The 19,958-nt window shown below is 40.6% G+C and overlaps 1 protein-coding gene across 4 annotated transcripts in view; it reads left to right on the top strand.

Moving 5' to 3' along the window:
• The window catches only part of DENND5A (DENN domain containing 5A), a 62,018-nt gene extending 42,287 nt beyond the window's left edge, over positions 1–19,731 (top strand). For all 4 annotated transcript variants that reach the window (XM_060275752.2, XM_060275748.2, XM_088667262.1 and 1 more), the window contains 9 exons: positions 2,705–2,833; positions 4,522–4,643; positions 5,854–5,999; positions 6,488–6,606; positions 11,222–11,403; positions 13,280–13,362; positions 15,138–15,261; positions 15,456–15,624; positions 17,419–19,731. In XM_060275752.2, the coding sequence (XP_060131735.2) occupies positions 2,705–2,833; positions 4,522–4,643; positions 5,854–5,999; positions 6,488–6,606; positions 11,222–11,403; positions 13,280–13,362; positions 15,138–15,261; positions 15,456–15,624; positions 17,419–17,602 (1,258 nt within the window). In that variant the 3' untranslated portion in view covers positions 17,603–19,731. The remainder of the gene's footprint in view (positions 1–2,704; positions 2,834–4,521; positions 4,644–5,853; positions 6,000–6,487; positions 6,607–11,221; positions 11,404–13,279; positions 13,363–15,137; positions 15,262–15,455; positions 15,625–17,418) is intronic.
• Positions 19,732–19,958: the final 227 nt, after the last annotated feature.

Raw genomic sequence — 19,958 nt, 5'->3', positions numbered from 1 at the left:
CTCTGGGGTTGCGCGCTCATCTCGCATTATTGGCCGAGGGAGCCGGCGTATAGCTTCCAGGTCATGTGGCCAGCGTGACAAAGCCGCTTCTGGCAAACCAGAGCAGCACATGGAAACGCCGTTTACCTTCCCGCTGTAACGGTTCCTATTTATCTACTTGCATTTTGACGTGCTTTCGAACTGCTAGGTTGGCAGGAGCTGGGACCGAGCAACGGGAGCTCACCCCGTCACAGGGATTCGAACCGCCAACCTTCTGATCAGCAAGCCCTCTGATCAGTGGTTTAACCACAGCGCCACCTGGGTCCCTTTTTTAGTTAGCCTCTTTTTCCTGATTTTAGATGGGCAGTGTAATCCTAAGAATGCTTACTGAGAAGCAGGTCCCATTGTGTTCAGTGGGCTTTACTTCCTAGTAAGCAAGTTGAGGATTGCAATTCTAGTTCTTCTCTTCCAAAGTTCTCCTTAAGTGATTAAAAGTCAGTGTCTGTTTTTCTTTTTACAGCGAAATGACTTCTTGTAAATTAAACTCACTCTGTGGAGAAAAGGCCTAATTCAAAATTGTGTGAAGCTGTGAGAATTGGATGGGTTAAGTTTATTTTATCATAAGCATTTATAGGCAAGTCTACTCCATTGGATGCATGGAATGAACTTAAAAGGGTAGTTTATTATTATATTTGTTAAATTTCTGCCCTGTCCTCTGTCCCAAAGGAGCCAGGGCTGGTGTGTGTGCATGTATGTGGGTACTGAGAAAAACCCAGTTAACAAGTGGAGCTTTAAAGTTAAAAAGTGGCATCCATCCAACCAACTTGTTCCATCAACACAGAGATTTCCACTTGCACAATAGAACTTCCTCCCCATCTCTATGTGCACACCCCAAAGCTGCTCCACAGACTTGGGAGAACACCCAGGAAATTAAACAAAGGGTCTGCTGGTTTCTCTTTAAGGTTTCCAGACTCAAAAGAGAGCAGGGCAATTAAAGGCACAGAAGTTCTGTCCTCTATTGAGTCTGGCAACCCTACCCAGACCAGATTTAGGGGGCACAGGAGGGTGAAAGTTCTGTTGAGCAAGCAGAAATCCTTGCACTGATGGAACAAGTTAGTTGAGTGCCTGTCCATTTCATGCATTTTAAATAGACTTTAGCATATGTAGTACATTAATATGGCAACTACTCTAAGTGGCAGGTATCAAGATTGTCTTATTTTACCTTCAGTAATTAAGCAGTATATGAAGTAGCTTAAATATATGAATAAGCACAGAATGCAAAACAAAAAATCCCAAGAGTGCTTTATCTTTTGTAGCAGTTAGATTCAGTAGGTATATATGCTGAGCAGGAAGAAGTGAATGGTTTCAGAACAAGCTAATAATCTATTGAGCATTTGTTGTATGATAGAGAAATATAGACAACTATACTTTTTATGTCATATGACATTGCTGTAGTAGTCATTGCTGATAAATATTTTATTACAGGGAGGGGAATCTAAGGCATGGGGGCTGCCAGGAGGCTCTCTATACCAGGCATCCAGATGTTTTGGCCTAGTGGTCAGGGAAGATGGGAATTGTAGTCCAAAACATCTGGAGGGCCGAAGTTTGGGGATGCCTGCTCTATACAGCCCCCAAGGATTTGGCCATCCCTGTCTCCACAGTCCACTCCTCATTGACTTTGCTTCATACCTTCCTTGTCTGGGAGGAATTTACAAAGCTGGCAGCTTTCTAATAATGTTCTCTCTTCTGGAAACAATGATTAATGCTGAGGCCTAGAAGTCAAACATTTCATGAATATGATTACCAATTTGCTGTGTGATATCTAACAAGTCACTCAGCCTTTCTGAATATAACATGCTCGCATAAAGAGAGTCCCTGGCCATTAATGATTGGCTATTGAAAACAAAGCAAATTCTCATTATTTTTAATTATTATCCTTGGTTTCAACTGTGCTAAAGATATATAGTAAGATCATTTAGGAATATCATGTGTTTTTTTGAGGGGGAGGGATGTTAATCCTGCACAATTTTATATTCCTTTCACTGGTTAGTAAAACTTCTTTAAATCCTACTTCAATATTTACTTGCACTTACGGTTATTTCTGCTACTTTAGTTGCTTGTTGATGTCATCTTAGGGCCAAACTAAACAGGGTAGCAGTATTTATTAATGGGTTTGCTCCATAAAGGAGTGTGTGGAGCATGTAGCCTTTCTTTTTCTTCGACATGCAGTGGAGCACTTGGGTGTGGGAAACTAAACTCTGCCTTCTCTCCCACCTTTCCTCACTGAATTTCATTGCTTCATTTTATTTTTCTTGCAGCTCAGTTATGCTACCTAGGCTCATGAGAAGATTGTTTGAAGCAATGGAATGCAATGATGTAAGAGATAGGCAGGGGCAGTGCCAAGTTCTCTTCACCCATTAGCTTAATTTGAATAAAATCTAGACACTCGTGACTTTATAGGTGAATGGGGCAGACTTGTAAATAAAATACTATTCTATAATGTCTATTACAGTGGTATCCAATGTATGCCTGCTAGATATGGTAGGGTTATAATTCCTATCAATCCTAGCTGGCATAGCTAATAATCAAGGATAGTGGGAGTTGTAGCAACATCTGGAAGCCTTTCTGTTGGTTGGCCTGCGGTACTGTGCAATGCATTCCTGTCAACTTCTTTTCTAACTCAGTAAAAAGTAGGACAGCACAATAACCTGCTTTTCCTTCTCAGGCATATCCAGAATATAAGTGAGATAAAAACTGATGTTGGTAAGGCTCGAGCTTGGGTTCGGCTCTCTATGGAAAAGAAATTACTTTCCCGTCACCTGAAACACCTTCTTTCTGATCATGAACTCACAAAGTAAGTTGAGTCCAGCTTGAGGTTAACAGAGATCTGTTGGTTTGTGGTAGTTATTTTTTAAATAGACTTGCCATAGCCTTTAGCAAAGAAAATAGATAAAACAGTATATGATTTTATCAGGTACTGATAAAGGTGCTTGAGAAACAGAATAATATTGAAAAAGGATAGGCATAGAACAAAGAGGGCATGCATAAGTTTGCATTCAGAAAATTTGGGTTCATTCCCTTTGCTACATATTTTGTACAGTGTTGGTCAGAAAGTCCAAAATAAACTAGATGAAGACGTCTCCAAAACAGTACAGTCATACCTCGGTTTAAGTATGCTTTGGTTTGAGTACTTTCAGTTTAAGTACTCCGCGGACCTGTCTGGAACGGATTAATCCACTTTCCATTACTTTCAATGGGAAAGTTCGCTTCAGGTTAAGTACGCTTCAGGTTAAGTACAGACTTCCGGAACCAATTGTGTACTTAAACCGAGGTACCACTGTATTTCTTTCAGCTATCTTAAACTGGAAGACTGTTGGCTTCAACTTTGAAAAATATAACTCTTATGAAAAATGACTATAATGGGATAATCCTGATGTGAGCTACTGTGAGCACCTTGGAGGCAGGGTAGGATCTAAACACATTATAGCAGAGGAATTTCCTTAGCATCTGTTCTGGTATTATAGGAATGAATTTTCTGTTCTTTACATTTTTCTCACTTCCTAATTACATCAGCACATTGTTCAAGGCAATGAATGGGGGCAAATATAACTAGAAAATTAAGGTAATGAGCAATGCTTGTGCATGGTAGTTTGCATTCCATAAAAACTCTGATGACCAAATAAGATTGCGTTCCTATATTCACTTACCTGGGAATTCTGGTACCTAATTGGGTTTATTCCTGAGTACACACAAAGGATTGTGCTATAAATTGTGTACAATTATTTTATATATTGGGATACTCTGATTTTCTTCCTAAACTCAACTTTTCCAAGAACATTAAATCTTTTGATGAGGACTATGGTGAAGGAAAGTAGGAAAAGGGAATGGAAAGAGCAGGAAATTGTGAATAAGAATGGGTGAGCAAATGGGGAAAGGATGGAAGAAGGTGAGAATACTCATCTGTATAAGTCACTGTATTTCCTGTAGCCTTTCCTTCTGCTCCCCCTGGTTTTTGAGCCTTCATCAGCTATGCTGCCAAACTATTCAAACCACAGGGGGCTAAAAGCATGATAATTTAAAAAAGAAAATTTAAATTATTTTTTGTACAGCAAAGGTGTGTAAAATAGTACCAAGAGGTACCTTGGTCTATGAACAGCCCTGTTAAGGAACAGTTCGGACAATGAACTCCACAAAATCGGAAGTAGGTGTTCCGGTTAGCAAACTTTGCCCCAGAAGACGAATGGAAGCCGAACACCGGCAGCGGGAGGCCTCATTAGGGAAAGCACCGCCTCGGTTTAAGAACACTTTGGTCTAAGAATGGACCTCCAGAACGGATTAAGTTCGTAAACCGAGGTACCACTGTATTCCTAATTGAAACGTTGGCAGTTAAGTGGGTGCAAGCCTACAGAGTAAAATAGTTAGAAGTCAAAACTTTAGTGGTTACATGATACACATATTATTGATTGGTTCATTGTATATGCCCACAAACCTCTGTCTGGGAAGTCTTATTATAGTAATATATAATTTTGTTTTCTTTCTCAGAAAACTCTATAAGCGCTATGCATTCCTCCGCTGTGATGATGAAAAAGAGCAGTTTCTGTATCATCTCTTGTCATTCAACGCAGTTGATTACTTTTGTTTTACCAATGTTTTTACAACTATCTGTAAGTATAGCTTTTAATTGTTGGGTTACTTTTCAAAGGGGTTTAAAGCATGTTTGACACATTCATATAGCCTCATTTATTTTATAACAGCATACAGATATTTTATGCTGGGAATCTACCAATACCCCTTTCATGAGATGATATAATTTATACCTCTGCAGAGTGTAAAATCCATGGTTGGTTGTTTTTTAGTGTGCGAACTTGCTATGATCTTGTCCATAGGAAATATATTTCAAACAAATTTCTGTTTTATAACACTGTGAGCATGATTCTGTGTGGCAAATTAGCAGTGAGACCTCATCGATACATTCTAGTATTTTTGATTAGCATATTGCAATGCATTTGAAATCTTCCCTACCTCCAACACTTCCAATTTTGTATGCTTCCTTATAAGTTCTCTGTATTATCCTTCTCCTACCTGCTGAATTGAAACTCATTACCAAGCTTAAAACCATGGAGCCACCTGGGATGAATAAAGACATCGGATTCTTATCTCATTATGCATGATCAAGCTTTCTTTAGCGCCTCAGCCCTTGCTTCCCCCCCCCCAGGACTAATTGCAGTCATCAGCAGTCGTTAACAGCCATCTACAGGTTTACCACTCCCATCAGCCCATCACCCATTCCCACCCACCCACCACCCACCCTCTGTATATATATATGGGTCTGACACTTCTGTTTCAAGTGTATCTGAAGAAGTGTGCATGCACACGAAAGCTCATACCAAAATAAAAACTTAGTTGGTCTTTAAGGTGCTACTGAAGGAATTTTTTTATTTTGCTTCGACTCAGACCAACACGGCTACTTACCTGTAACTGCCTTTTTATGTTCATCTTCATACTCAGCATTGTCTGCCTGCAACTGATTTTTGACCTGTTCTTTTTCTTAAGTTTCCTATGCTCTCTTCTGAGCTCCCCTTCTGAGAGATCTGTTGTTAGTTCTCAGTTCTCTTTTGAAAGACATGCTGCTTTTGGAGCCATAGTTGGACCTGTTTTAACATCACTAGACTCCATTGGTACGCTTTCGTCTGGCTCTCCAAAATAAGCTTTCAATGCTTTTTCTTTCACTCCCTGGGAGTCTGAGATCAAGCGCAGCAGATGATATTTCTGCTTAAGAATATAGTATAATGGGTATTTGTTATTCTGCTTCAATTGTATTTGCATTTGTTCTTGGGCAACTTGTTTCAGCCAAATTGTTTTTTTGTTTTACAGTGATTCCATACCATATATTGATCATTCCTAGCAAAAAACTTGGTGGCTCAATGTTCACAGCCAACCCATGGATATGCATTTCAGGAGAACTGGGTGAAACAGGAGTCCTACACATTCCAAGGAATACACTGGAGATGACATTTGAGGTATGCCCTTACCTAAAGACAAAAGTAAAAAGAAGTAAAAAAAATCAGAAAATTGCTAAGCCTGGGGACTTTTTCTATTATTTTTCTATTATTATTAATTAAATTTGCATATCACCCTTCATCTGAAGATCACAGGGCAGTTCACAACCTAAAATATATGTGCACCTGTATAATACAAATTGCATGTATCTTCCTTTTTGGAATATTTCTATGAGAGCCCAGCAGACCTATAGAAAATTATGATCAAAATATGTTAGCTGGAGAGGGAAGTGTAAAACTATCTCTATAGACTTTCCATTGTGTTATTTTAAAAGTTCCCTTACCATTTGATTTGTAAACTTGCTTCCCCCCCCCCTCAAATGTGGCATTGTGTTTAGTCATTGCTAAGTTTGGATATTATTGCTCTGTGCATTAGACCATTGTCACTATTATGTTTTATTTCTGTTTCGATTCAGCAGATTTCCCCCCACCCCTTTTCTAATTTTCAGTGTCAGAACCTGGGAAAGCTTACCACAGTACAAATAGGACATGATAATTCTGGACTGTATGCAAAGTGGCTTGTGGAATATGTCATGGTGAGAAATGAAGTAACGGGTCACACTTACAAGTAAGCAGCATTTCAGCTTTTTTTATGGATTGCCTGAAAGGATGTATTGAAAATGTTGTATCATAACTGCATCAACCTCCTTTGTAAAATCAGCCTGTTGCTGCTCAAAATACTTAAGAGGGCCAACTGGTCTGATGGTATTCCTTTTCTTGCCCTGTGGGACCAAATCAGTTGTTGTTGTTTAGTCGTTTAGTCGTGTCCGACTCTTCGTGACCCCATGGACCAGAGCACGCCAGGCACTCCTGTCTTGCACTGCCTCCCGCAGTTTGGTCAAACTCATGTTCGTAGCTTCGAGAACACTGTCCAACCATCTTGTCCTCTGTCGTCCCCTTCTCCTAGTGCCCTCAATCTTTCCCAACATCAGGGTCTTTTCCAAGGATTCTTCTCTTCTCATGAGGTGGCCAAAGTATTGGAGCCTCAGCTTCAGGATCTGCCCTTCCAGTGAGCACTCAGGGCTGATTTCCTTAAGAATGGATAGGTTTGATCTTCTTGCAGTCCATGGGACTCTCAAGAGTCTCCTCCAGCACCATAATTCAAAAGCATCAATTCTTCGGCGATCAGCCTTCTTTATGGTCCAACTCTCACTTCCATACATCACTACTGGGAAAACCATAGCTTTAACTATACGGACCTTTGTCGGCAAGGTGATGTCTCTGCTTTTTAAGATGCTGTCTAGGTTTGACATTGCTTTTCTCCCAAGAAGCAGGCGTCTTTTAATTTCGTGACTGCTGTCACCATCTGCAGTGATCAAGGAGCCCAAGAAAGTAAAATCTCTCACTGCCTCCATTTCTTCCCCTTCTATTTGCCAGGAGGTGATGGGACCAGTGGCCATGATCTTGGTTTTTTTGATGTTGAGCTTCAGACCATATTTTGCGCTCTCCTCTTTCACCCTCATTAAAAGGTTCTTTAATTCCTCCTTGCTTTCTGCCATCAAGGTTGTGTCATCTGCATATCTGAGGTTGTTGATATTTCTTCCAGCAATCTTAATTCCGGCTTGGGATTCATCTAGTCCAGCCTTTCGCATGATGAATTCTGCATATAAGTTAAATAAGCAGGGAGACAATATACAACCTTGTCGTACTCCTTTCCCAATTTTGAACCAATCAGTTGTTCCATATCCAGTTCTAACTGTAGCTTCTTGTCCCACATAGAGATTTCTCAGGAGACAGATGAGGTGATCAGGCACTCCCATTTCTTTAAGAACTTGCCATAGTTTGCTGTGGTCGACACAGTCAAAGGCTTTTGCATAGTCAATGAAGCAGAAGTAGACGTTTTTCTGGAACTCTCTAGCTTTCACCATAATCCAGCGCATGTTTGCTATTTGGTCTCTGGTTCCTCTGCCCTTTCGAAATCCAGCTTGCACTTCTGGGAGTTCTCGGTCCACATACTGCCTAAGCCTGCCTTGTAGAATTTTAAGCATAACCTTGCTAGCGTGTGAAATGAGCGCAATTGTGCGGTAGTTGCAGCATTCTTTGGCACTGCCCTTCTTTGGAATTGGGATGTAGACTGATCTTCTCCAATCCTCTGGCCATTGCTGAGTTTTCCAAACTTGCTGGCATATTGGGTGTAGCACCTTAACAGCATCATCTTTTAAAATTTTAAACAGTTCAGCTGGAATATCATCACTTCCACTGGCCTTGTTATTAGCAATGCTTTCTAAGGCCCATTTGACTTCACTCTCCAAGATGTCTGGCTCAAGGTCAGCAACCACACTACCTGAGGTGTACGAGACCTCCATATCTTTCTGGTATAATTCCTCTGTGTATTCTTGCCACCTCCTCTTGATGTCTTCTGCTTCTGTTAGGTCCTTACCACTTTTGTCCTTGATTATGGTAATCTTTGTACGAAATGTTCCTTTAATATCTCCAATTTTCTTGAACAGATCTCTGGTTTTCCCCATTCTATTGTTTTCCTCTATTTCTTTGCATTGCTCATTTAAGAAGACCCTCTTCTCTCTCCTTGCTGTTTTTTGGAAATCTGCATTCAGTTTCCTGTATCTTTCCCTATCTCCCTTGCATTTTGCTTGCCTCCTCTCCTCCGCTATTTGTAAGGCCTCGTTGGACAGCCATTTTGCTTTCTTGCATTTCCTTTTCCTTGGGATGGTTTTCATTGCTGCCTCCTGTATAATGTTACGAGCCTCCATCCATAGTTCTTCAGGCACTCTGTCCACCAAATCTAAATCCTTAAACCTGTTCCTCACTTCCACTGTGTATTCATAAGGGATTTGATTCAGATTGTATCTTACTGGCCCAGTGGTTTTTCCTACTTTCTTCAGTTTAAGCTGGAATTTTGCTATAAGAAGCTGATGATCTGAGTTACAGTCAGCTCCAGGTCTTGTTTTTGCTGACTGTATAGAGCTTCTCCATCTTTGGCTGCAGAGAATATAATCAATCTGATTTCGATGCTGTCCATTTGGTGATATCCATGTGTAGAGTCGTCTCTTGTGTTGTTGGAATAGAGTGTTTGTGATGACCAGCTTGTTCTCTTGACAGAACTCTATTAGCCTTTGCCCTGCTTCATTTTGAACTCCAAGGCCAAACTTGCCAGTTGTTCCTTTTATCTCTTGATTCCCTACTTTAGCATTCCAGTCCCCTGTAATGAGAAGAACATCCTTCTTTGGTGTCATTTCTAGAAGGTGTTGTAGGTCTTCATAGAATTGGTCAATTTCACTTTCTTCAGCACCGGTAGTTGGTGCATAAACTTGGATTACTGTGATGTTAAAAGGTCTGCCTTGGATTCGTATCGAGATCATTCTGTCATTTTTGAGATTGCATCCCATTACAGCTTTTGCCACTCTTTTGTTGACTATGAGGGCCACTCCATTTCTGCTACAGGATTCTTGCCCACAGTAGTAGATATGATAGTCATCCGAACTGAATTCGCCCATTCCCTTCCATTTTAGTTCACTGATGCCCAGGATGTCGATATTTATTCTTGTCATCTCATTTTTGACCACATGCAGCTTACCTCCACTCATGGTTCTTACATTCCAGGTTCCTATGCAATATTTTTCTTTACAGCATCGGACTTTCCTTTCGCTTCCAGGCATATCCGCAACTGAGCGTCCTTTCGGCTTTGGCCCAGCCGCTTCATCAGCTCTGAATCTACTTGTACTTGTCCTCCGCTCTTCCTCAGTAGCATGTTGGACGCCTTCCGACCTGAGGGGCTCATCTTCCAGCGTCATAACTTTTATATGCCTGTTGTCTTTGTCCATGGAGTTTTCTTGGCAGGGATACTGGAGTGGCTTGCCAGTTCCTTCTCCAGGTGGATCACGTTTAGTCAAAACTCTCCACTATGACCTGTCCATCTTGGGTGGCCCTGCATGGCATAGCTCATAGCTTCTCTGAGTTATTCAAGCCCCTTCGCCACGACAAGGCATTGATCCATGAAGGGGATTGATCCAAATCAGTTACTGATACATATTCTAATGTCACACAAGACTTGTTTCTCAGAAAGCTAATATGTGTGTGTGTGTGTGTGTGTGTATGTATATATATATATATATATATATATATATATATATATATACACACACACACACACACTGTTTTGATACACACACACACACACACACACACACACACACACACACACACACACACTGAGTATGATTTGATGCCTCTTCTTGTTTATATCCACTGTGATAAGCTTATGTTAACTGAAACTCAGATTAAGGTGAATTATCTATTAGTTTGTATGATTTAGAGTGGTTTCTTTTTCATTTAAACACACAAACTTATGTACTATCAATGTGCAAAAGATATTTATTTGTATACACTAGCAAAGCTATGAATACACACACACACATATATGTACACACACACACACACACACACACACACACACACACACACACACACACACAGTACTTAGTTCTGGTGAGTTCTGGCTGAAAGAAAGCCCTGTCTTGAAGTTTAGTATCTAATGAACATTATATTACATTTGGTTGTATCCAGATAAATATTAGCCAAAGGGGGTTGGTGGAAGGTGACTCTCCCACCTCTCCAAGACCCAGTAGCCCCCAGGTTCCCTTGAAACACCTCTTCTGAGGGTCATGGGCTGTGGCACAGGGGAGCTGAAAGGGAATGCTGAAAATTGGGTGGAGGCACCATCTGTCAGTGGGAGCTCCTGCTTACAAATGGTGACTCCACCTAAATTCCAACAAACCCTTCCTTTCCTCTCAGCCCCCCTGCACCACAGTTTGCCCCATTTGTCAGGGTCCTCTTGTGAGAGGTTTTTTAAGAGGCTGCCAGAGCCTCGTGGGAGTGGGAAAGTAATTGGTTTGTGTTCCTTTGGTTCAGATCCAATTTGGTCAATAAGTCCAATCAATCTGTTGGCTCTCCAAATATCTGTTTGCTTATGGTCCAGAAGATTCAGATTTCTGTTTCCAACAGCACATGTATGTGGCTCCTGTGGATTAGTCAGTTACATAACTCCTCCTGTGATTAATACCGTTCAATTCTTGTGCTGGACCAGTCTTGCAGGGATGAGAAATTTTAGTAAATGGAATATGCCCAGCATGAAATTTTACTGAATCACTTAATGTATAGCCTCTTGCTAAAATCTGGGATTAAGAGCTGCATCATGTGTCTTTTTTCTTATTTCATGTCTTCAGGTTTCCATGTGGGAGGTGGCTTGGAAAAGGGATGGATGATGGCAGTTTAGAGAGGATCCTGGTCGGAGAATTGCTGACATCCCATTCTGAGGTAGATGAAAGGCAGTGCAGAACTCCACCTTTGCAGCAGTCCCCAAGTATGATTAGAAGATTCGTTACAATATCACCAAACAACAAACCAAGTAAGCTGGTTAGATTGAAAAAACCTTTTACTGGTGTCAGGGGATTGTTGCGGCTACTCTCGAGTAAAGGCGCTCCAGTCTGATCTGTCATTTAAGGTTTTATTGTGCATACTATTTACAGTGCAGAGATAGCAGAAAACACGACCTCCTAGTCACTCGCAGAATCCAGCAATGGCGCCCTTCTGCTCCTGGGCCAGCACAATAGCTTGGGGACCCCAAAACGCTGCCCCCTAAACCTGCGTTTGGGCGCATGCCTCAATTTGGGCACCAGAAGCGTCTGTGCTCCCTCTTCCACCTGTTGGCTAGAGCAGTGCAGGGCTCTGATACATCGCTGAGCCTTCCTTCCTCCACTAGTTGGCTTGGGCGGTGCAAGGGCTCTGATGCCTCACTGAGCCTTCCCTTCATTCCGCTCCCCGCCTCATTCCCCCCACCTGACCTGCTGCTACCGCTCTCGCTGGGCGAAGTGCTGGTCAGGATGATGGGGGGAGGCTCCCTGTAGGGAGTCCCCCTGACATCCACCCCCTCATGCCCCCCTCCCTACTCAAGGCAGGTTGCATAAAGGGTGAGGGTGGGAAACCCTTTAAATGCGTGTCGTCCAAGTCTGGGGGGGAAACACTTGTTGCCAGTTGGTCGCTTCTGGCGAACTGCTGGGGAAACACCTGAAAGAGATTTCCGCCTCATCTGTGTCCACAAATACCACATCCCACCCCCACATCGTGTTCTGCTCCTCGTCCGCTTCCTCCGTCTCCTATTCCCCGCCCCCGCTCGGCGGAAACCCCTCAAATTCTTCTTCACTGCTCGTGGGCCAGCATAATAGCTTGGGGACCCCGAAACGCCGCCCACTAAACCTGCGTTCGGGCACACGCCTCAATTCGGGCGCCGGAAGCGGCTGCACTCCCTCTTCCACCTGTTGGCTAGGGCAGTGCAGGGGCTCTGATGCCTCACTGAGCCTTCCCTCCATTCCGCTCCCCTCCTCACCCCCCTGACTGACCTGCTGCTACCATTCTCGCTGGGCGAAGTGCTGGTCAGGATGGGGGGGAGGCTCCCTGTAGGGAGTCCCCCTGACAACTAGTAATCTTACATAAAGTAATAGCGAACTCAGTTCTCTGAGTGCAGTTTTTTATGTAAGCAAAACATCATCCATACACATATTAGTAGACTTGGGGGAGCCCCACAGTTTGTGAAAGTACAAAAAGGCTATAGGGGAAAAATCCTATGGGGGACAAACCCAAAGATAACTCAGTGAGAATGAAATGTTGACTGACTGACTTGTGGGGGGTGGAGATGAAACAGATTATCCTGAAAAAAAGGTAATGGCTGACTGGTTGGAATTTTGAACAGGTCTCCACTCTGCAACATCTTGTTGCATGTCTTGCTTCCACTGTCTCAAAAACAGTGAAGCACTCTGGTTTTAAATCTTCATTGGGCTACTTAAATATTCTTTTGTCTTGCTGCAGCTTGTTTGACAATATGTCAGTCAGTCTCATTCCTGGTGATGGGGGAAAGGGGGAAGGAAAGGATGAGAACACTTCAGTTGATTTTAATCTGCAAACTACTGATGTAACCATTGCTTGCTGTTGGAGGCCTTCTCATTTAATTTATCAAGATTCCAACCTCTGTGTAATGTTTCCCCCTTCACCTTCAAACATTATTTACCCAATAAAGTAGCTGTTGCTGTTCCCTATATGGCTGCTTGGTGGGTTTTGCTCACTTCCAAAACCCTGTATTACAAAAGATAAATGCACAAATGTTGATAAATCTGTACTATTTTAGAATGTAAAAAGCATAACCCTGGATCTAGTTCCTTTCTAAAGTCCCTGGCCAAGTGAAAAACAAATAATTGCTTAAACAACTGCATGTTTTCCTTCTTGCACAGAGTTAAACACAGGTCAAATACAAGAATCTATTGGTGAAGCAGTAAATGGAATTGTCAAACACTTCCACAAGCCAGAGAAAGAGGTGAGCATTGTCATTGAGCTTGATAATATTTCTCTGTTTATATTTATGTGTACGCTAGTTAGTTTATGAAAGACCATAGCTAGAATTGACAAGAATGTTGGTTCAGCAGAACAGTGTGTCACAGATGTGCACATACAGCTGACGAGTTGAAGAGAATTGTGCATTGCCAAATACAGAATCTTGCAGCTAAATTTCTTCTTGATGTCACTTTTAATCAGAGTTCTTCAGTAAATTTGTAATCCAAAGCTGTGTTTGTTTTAACCAGGATTAACAAAGGTCATAAATAACTTTGAACCCAGGTGAAAGGGGGCAAGAAAATGTGCATGTGAGAATAGAATGCACTCCTGTAGTCTGCAGCCAGTCACTTAACCCTGGATCCAGTATTATATTTGAACCAAGCCTTAGAACTAAGTCTGATAAAACAATATGCCAATTGTTTGAATTTGTCAGCTGTGCCTTGATCACAAAGATCATAGTATCCCATTTGGGACTTTTTTGGACAACCCCTTCTCTATTTGTTTTGATTTGTAGTACTAGATATGCTGTCTTGTGATATCCAGTAGATTGGGTATTGTTTAACATTTGTACCTCATATTTATGCTCCTAGTCTATCTTGCAAATATATATATACAGCATTGTTTAAAAACAATCAGTAGCATTACAAATTAAAAACTGTTTCATATAAAAGCAATAACAGAAATTACATATTAAAAGGCTGTCAAATATATTTCCAGTTTCTAACTAAAGACCAGTAAAAAGGAGGGCTGATGAATCTCCAACTGGAGGGCATTCCAGAGCCATGGCACCACCATCCAGAAGGCCCTGCCTTGTGTGCTTACTTACAACTGAGAGGTTGATGACACAGAGAACAGGGCCTGTGAGGCAGATGTTCCTTGCAGTAATCTAGTCCAAGACCATTTGGGGTTTTAAATGCCAAGACCAGTACTTCAAACTGAGCAAACAAATAAGTAGCCAGTGAAGTTAAACAACATTTGAATTACATGTTCCAGTAAGGATGTTTGAGGCATTTTCTTCCAGATCTTCAGAACTCTTGAACAAACAGTACCTCTACCTTGTTTGGATTAAGGTTCAGTTTACTTCAGAACTAATGCCAGACACTAATTTATTATTTCCATTGCCTCCCTGGGTTTTCAGTGATGGGGAAAAATGAAATGTCATCAGCAAATTGATGGCATCTCAACCTAAACCTCTGAATGACCTTCCCTGGTGGTTTCATATATAAGTAAAAGCACTAGGGGACAAAATTTGCAATTTCGCATGCCAAAGGCCACAAAGTGGAACAGCAGTCTTGTGTTATACTTATACTGTAGTACTCATTTTATAAATAACAGTGTCCTTTCCTGATCAAGGCACCTCAATTTCTCAAGCTCATCATCAAACAGAAGTGAAGGTCCAAGGAAGGGTGCTTTGTTTTCTGTTGCTCTGCACAGAGGGAGCTTCTTATCCATGTTGAGCAGCAGTGAACAAAGGTGTGTGTGTGTGTAAACATAATCAGGGTGGAAAGCTATTTCATCAGTAATAATGCTGACTTGTAATTTCATAAAGTGAGTAAATGGTAGCTGTTGTGAGATCTGATTGTTGTTGAAATCTTATTATTGAGTGTTTTTCTAATGGGTGCCACTAACTGATAAACTCAGTCAGTGCAGACTATTGGTAGTCTGTTTTGAAAAACCACAGTAATTTGACAGAAATATTCATAATATACCATGGCTAAACATCTCAAAACTAATATTTATTTTATATCCCATTGGCAGAGAGGCAGTTTAACACTTTTGCTGTGTGGTGAAGGTGGGCTTGTCTCAGCTCTTGAGCAGGTGTTTCAGCATGGATTTAAATCTCCCAGGCTCTTCAAAAATGTCTTCATTTGGGACTTTCTAGGTAAGTACAGAAAGCCTTCCTATGGGAAAAGGTTGAAGGAGTAGGTATGTTTAGACTGGAAAACAGAGGTGAAATGATAGCCATCTTCAAAAATTTTATTAATTGTATAAATAATTATACTGCCACCAATATGTGAGGAAGGTTTTGAGTTTTTCTACTGATCTGATCATTATGCTATATGACTCTGTCTCCAGAAAAAGCACAAGGATATTATGAGGCTCTAGAGCAAAATGAATTGGTCCCAGAGGAAAACTGGCAGAAAAGGGCCAGGAGTTTTTGTCGCTTTGTCACAGCCATCAATAACACTCCTAGAAACATTGGGAAAGATGGCAAGTTTCAGATGTTGGTGTGCCTTGGAGCCAGGTATTGTATTTCCATAAGCATATTTTCATTTGTATATAATTGCCTGGTCCAATGTGACAGAGTTGCTTTCACACTGATCAGTTTTCTTTTATTACTGTTTTGATGTCCAGATTTTGAGTCCTTTGACCAAATTACATATCCTTGCACTTATTCTGCCACTTTGGAAATCTGAAATTAGAACATGATCACTGGAATTTATCTTGACAGGAGATTAAAAGTGCTTGACCTACTTAGTCTACAAAAAAAAAAAGGCTGAGAGAGGATATGAAAGTATTCTTCCAAATAGTAGAAGAATTAATTGGAAGAGGGAGATGAATTATTTTATATTAAAGGAGGCTAGATTTAGTTATTTATTATATTTATATATACTACAGTTTCTTCCAAGGAGCTCAAGCACATGGTTCTCCAATTCCCCATTTTATCCTCACTACTTCCCTGTGAGGTAGGTTAGGCTGAAACACAGTGACTGCCCCAACGTCATCCAGTGAGCTTCATAACTGAGTAGGAATTTGAACCCTGGTCTTCCAGGTCATAGTCCAACACTCTGTCTATTTGGCTCAGATGTACAATAAACACCAGCTACAAAACAGAAATTGGCAAGTCAGAAATTTTGGTGAAACGGTCTTTCCTGGAACCACAGAGACAGCAAATAAGCTCTTTGGTTTCAGGGCACAGTTATAAGAAATTTATGGAGAATCGTGTGGCATTTTCTATGCATTAGTTGTAGCCCTTTGAAATCAGAAAGGGCCTTTCATATGCATAGGCCTTGATTTCTGCATCCCTCTTCATTGGGAAAATCAGGGTCTACTCTATCACAACAAGGATCAAGGCATGGAGATGCACCCAGTTAAATTTTCCATAAGATTGCTTCATGGCTGCAAATTTTGTACAAGTGAGCATTTCCCAATCAAACTAGCAGTGCCCTTAATGGTTTCCAGGATGTGGCTTGGGCCATTTTAAAGCAATTTGCCTTGTAAACACCTTTCAGAAGCTCCCATGAGTCTGTTTGTGGTGCATTGTGGTCTGAATTGTGTAAGTTGATTGGTGCATGAGATGGCACTTTCTTGGGAGAATTTAGCTACAGGATTGTTTTTAAAATCCTTTCTAGCTCTCTAATTGTCACTGACTTAACTTAGGGCAGCCTAGTGCTGTGGATTCCTGTAGCAGCAAAGGTATAGTCAAGACATGGCTTAAGGCTGATCTAGAATGTTATGCCAGTGCAACAAAATGTATGCCAGTTCTGCTGTGCTGGCAACACAGCAGAACTGATGTTGCCTGATGTGGCTTCTGTGAAGGCCATTATGGAGCCTAGAAATCAGCGAAAGGAGACATGGCAGGGCAAGACTGGTGTTCTATGCAACTAACAATTCAATCAGTATGGAGCCTTCTAATTTGCATACTGGCCGTTTAGTAGTAACCTATAATAATGGGATTGCTATTGAATCCCTATCTGTATTGCATTAGATGCTCCTGTAGTTGCCAGTCCTTCTGTACCACCACAGCTAGGTATAGCTTTAGCATTGGGTGCCAGTCATTTTGGATAGAGTGACCGGCCATGCTTTTTCTAAGTTATTTGAGATATGAAGCAAATAAGATGATACTGAGCCAAAAGATTGACCTAGAGTTCAGTTTTTATAAACTCACACCAGTTAAACCTAGTATTGTCAATACTAACTGGTAGTGGTATTAGGAAGAATTGTGATACTAAAATACCAGGAAGTGTGATAAGTTTCTTTTTTAAAGAATTAAAAATATTTTATAACTTGTTTGAAATTTTGAAACATTCTCTTACAGAGATCACCTCTTGCACCATTGGATTGCCTTGCTAGCAGACTGCCCCATCACAGCTCAGATGTATGAGGATACAGCGCTCATAAAGGATCATACCCTAGTGAATTCCTTGATTCGTGTGTTGCAGACTTTGCAGGAGTTCAACATCACATTGGAGGCATCCCTCGTTAAAGGAATAGACATCTGATCCGTCTCTTGCTACAAGCACTGTAAAAAAGCAACAAGGAACAAACCATTATTAGTATGCAGAAATTCAATCGGCTAATACATTGCATCCAAATATTTACATCACTTGCTACAACTCTTCTGGAAAGAAGTTCAAAACAGAGAATGGAAATGTGGATGAAAGCTCTACACCCAACGTGTAATAGGGGAAATATAACCTATAAATCACTTTTAGAATTTATTTGCTGATTTGCTTTTACACACTTTCATGTGAAAGAGTTAAGATAATGAGTATTGTGCAGCTTATTTTAAAGCTGTAATATTTCTTTGCCATTAAAAATGGCACAGTGAGAAGCTATTGGCATTCTCTCAACTTGCCTTCAGACTGTATGTTGAAAAGTATAGCTCACACATTCCATTTCTGCTAAGGGTCATTCAGCAATTGAAAATCTAATAGTTTATTATAAACATTTTCATCATTGGCTTTTACGTGTTGGGTCACTGTTCTGCAAGAAAAACTAAAAGTTTAAATATTGTTTTTAATAGCCTTGAAGCACTGAATTCATTAGCAAATCCTTTTTTTCTTTAATTTTTGTTGTCAGTATTATTTTTGGCAGATTTTTGAGGGGTGACTCATGCAGATGTGCAGAGATCAGTGATATTTTTCATATGGGTACGAAATTGCACAGAGAAAATTATAAATGTGTTTTTAACTGGCATTTATTTATTTAACTTTTCATCATGTTGTAATGTCTTTGTCTAAGAAAAAGAATACTATATACAGTACTTAACAGGCTACGTTACATGACTGTTGTGTTTTCAATTTAGAACCTAATTAGAGTACAGCCCACCTAAATACAAGGCCAGAATAAGAGTGTCTGTTATCAAAATATGTCTTGTCATGAACCTGCCTTTCAATTTATTAGTCATTACTAACAAGTCCATTGATTTCAGTGGGTCTGCTCTGAGTATGAAATAGTTGGATACACCATAAGTGATTATCCTAAGCCATGTGTACTCTATGTAATGGCTAACAGTCTAATTAAAGACTAGATGTAACATTGACCTGGTTTGCATTTAACACTAAGCCAAACCATGACTTAGTGCAAAAGAGCAAACATTCAGGTTCCTGAAGTGAAGATTGCACTGCAGCAATCCTCCCTCAGTGTTTGCAGCTGAAAGGGTTCAGCCATAAATTGGCTTTGTGTTACATCCAAACCCAAGCTCATGGTTTGTCTTGTCCTTGGTTACCTCTTGAGGTTTGTCTGCAGCAGATAAACTATGGTTCAGGCATAACATGAAGTCAAACCATGGTCAAAGGCATGGGTTAAGCAGCAGCAAGATTTGAGGAGTGCTGTGGCCATAATATATATGCTCCAGAAAGCAAATGTTTGTTTGTTTGCACTAAGCCATGTTTTGGCTTGGCATTATGTGCAAACTAGGTCTATAAATGTGTAAGGATCAGATACAGCAGCAGTTGTTTCACAATTGTTTTGTCATCTTGCAATACTAGCATTACCTTATAACAGCTTCACAAGCACATGTGCTGGTGCAAATACTTCAGGTTGGTTGTAAGTGAGAGCAGTATTACTGTGACCAATTTATGCTGCTACTCAATATAATGCTATGTTAAGGTTTAAAATCTTTCCCTTGGTAACCCAGTTCACAGACAGAACATATGGAACATTTTTTGTTTGAAATGCTGAGCATTCATGTGCTAATTTTTGTATATGTTAAAGGCTGGAGGTTTTGGATGCTTGTGAACACAGTGTAAAAATATTAGAATATCCTCATAATGTTCAGAATTTGTGGACTTTTTAAATAGTAAAATTCCAATTGGAAAAATCTAGTGAATACCTAGAAGCAACTGTTCTTGTTAGAATTCTCAACAAAAATCCCTAGGAGATGCATAATGAGCTAAGGAAACACTAAGATATACTATACAAGCATTAGGTCTCTGTATTAAGATTCCAGATTCTACAGGCCTTTGCTGTATACATGTCTGAAGTTAGCCTCTTTAACTTCTGATAAAGACGTTTTCAACTGTCAGTCTCCAACAACTAGCATTATTCTTTATTTCCTACATCTTGTGGTCATTTTTATTCCAGTAACTTAAAAATATAGCACATGTATTAAATTTTACTATTTTTACTTTTCTTGTGTTTTATTTTGTTATTACTTTGAAAAGTTGTTATTGCTTTGGACAGTGTTCTCGAAGCTACGAACATGAGTCTGACCAAACTGCGGGAGGCAGTGGAAGACAGGAGTGCCTGGCGTCCTCTGGTCCATGGGGTCACGAAGAGTCGGACGCGACTAAACAACAACAACACTCTTGTTTCTAATTTGAATTGGTTGAACTTGAGAAAATCATGCTGGAG

This window comes from Zootoca vivipara, chromosome 1 (genome assembly GCF_965207765.1).
Source record: "Zootoca vivipara chromosome 1, rZooViv2.hap1.1, whole genome shotgun sequence".
Taxonomy (NCBI): Eukaryota; Metazoa; Chordata; class Lepidosauria; order Squamata; family Lacertidae; genus Zootoca; species Zootoca vivipara.
The sequence above is the reverse complement of the archived record's forward strand: the minus strand, read 5'-3'. Positions and strand labels throughout refer to the sequence as shown.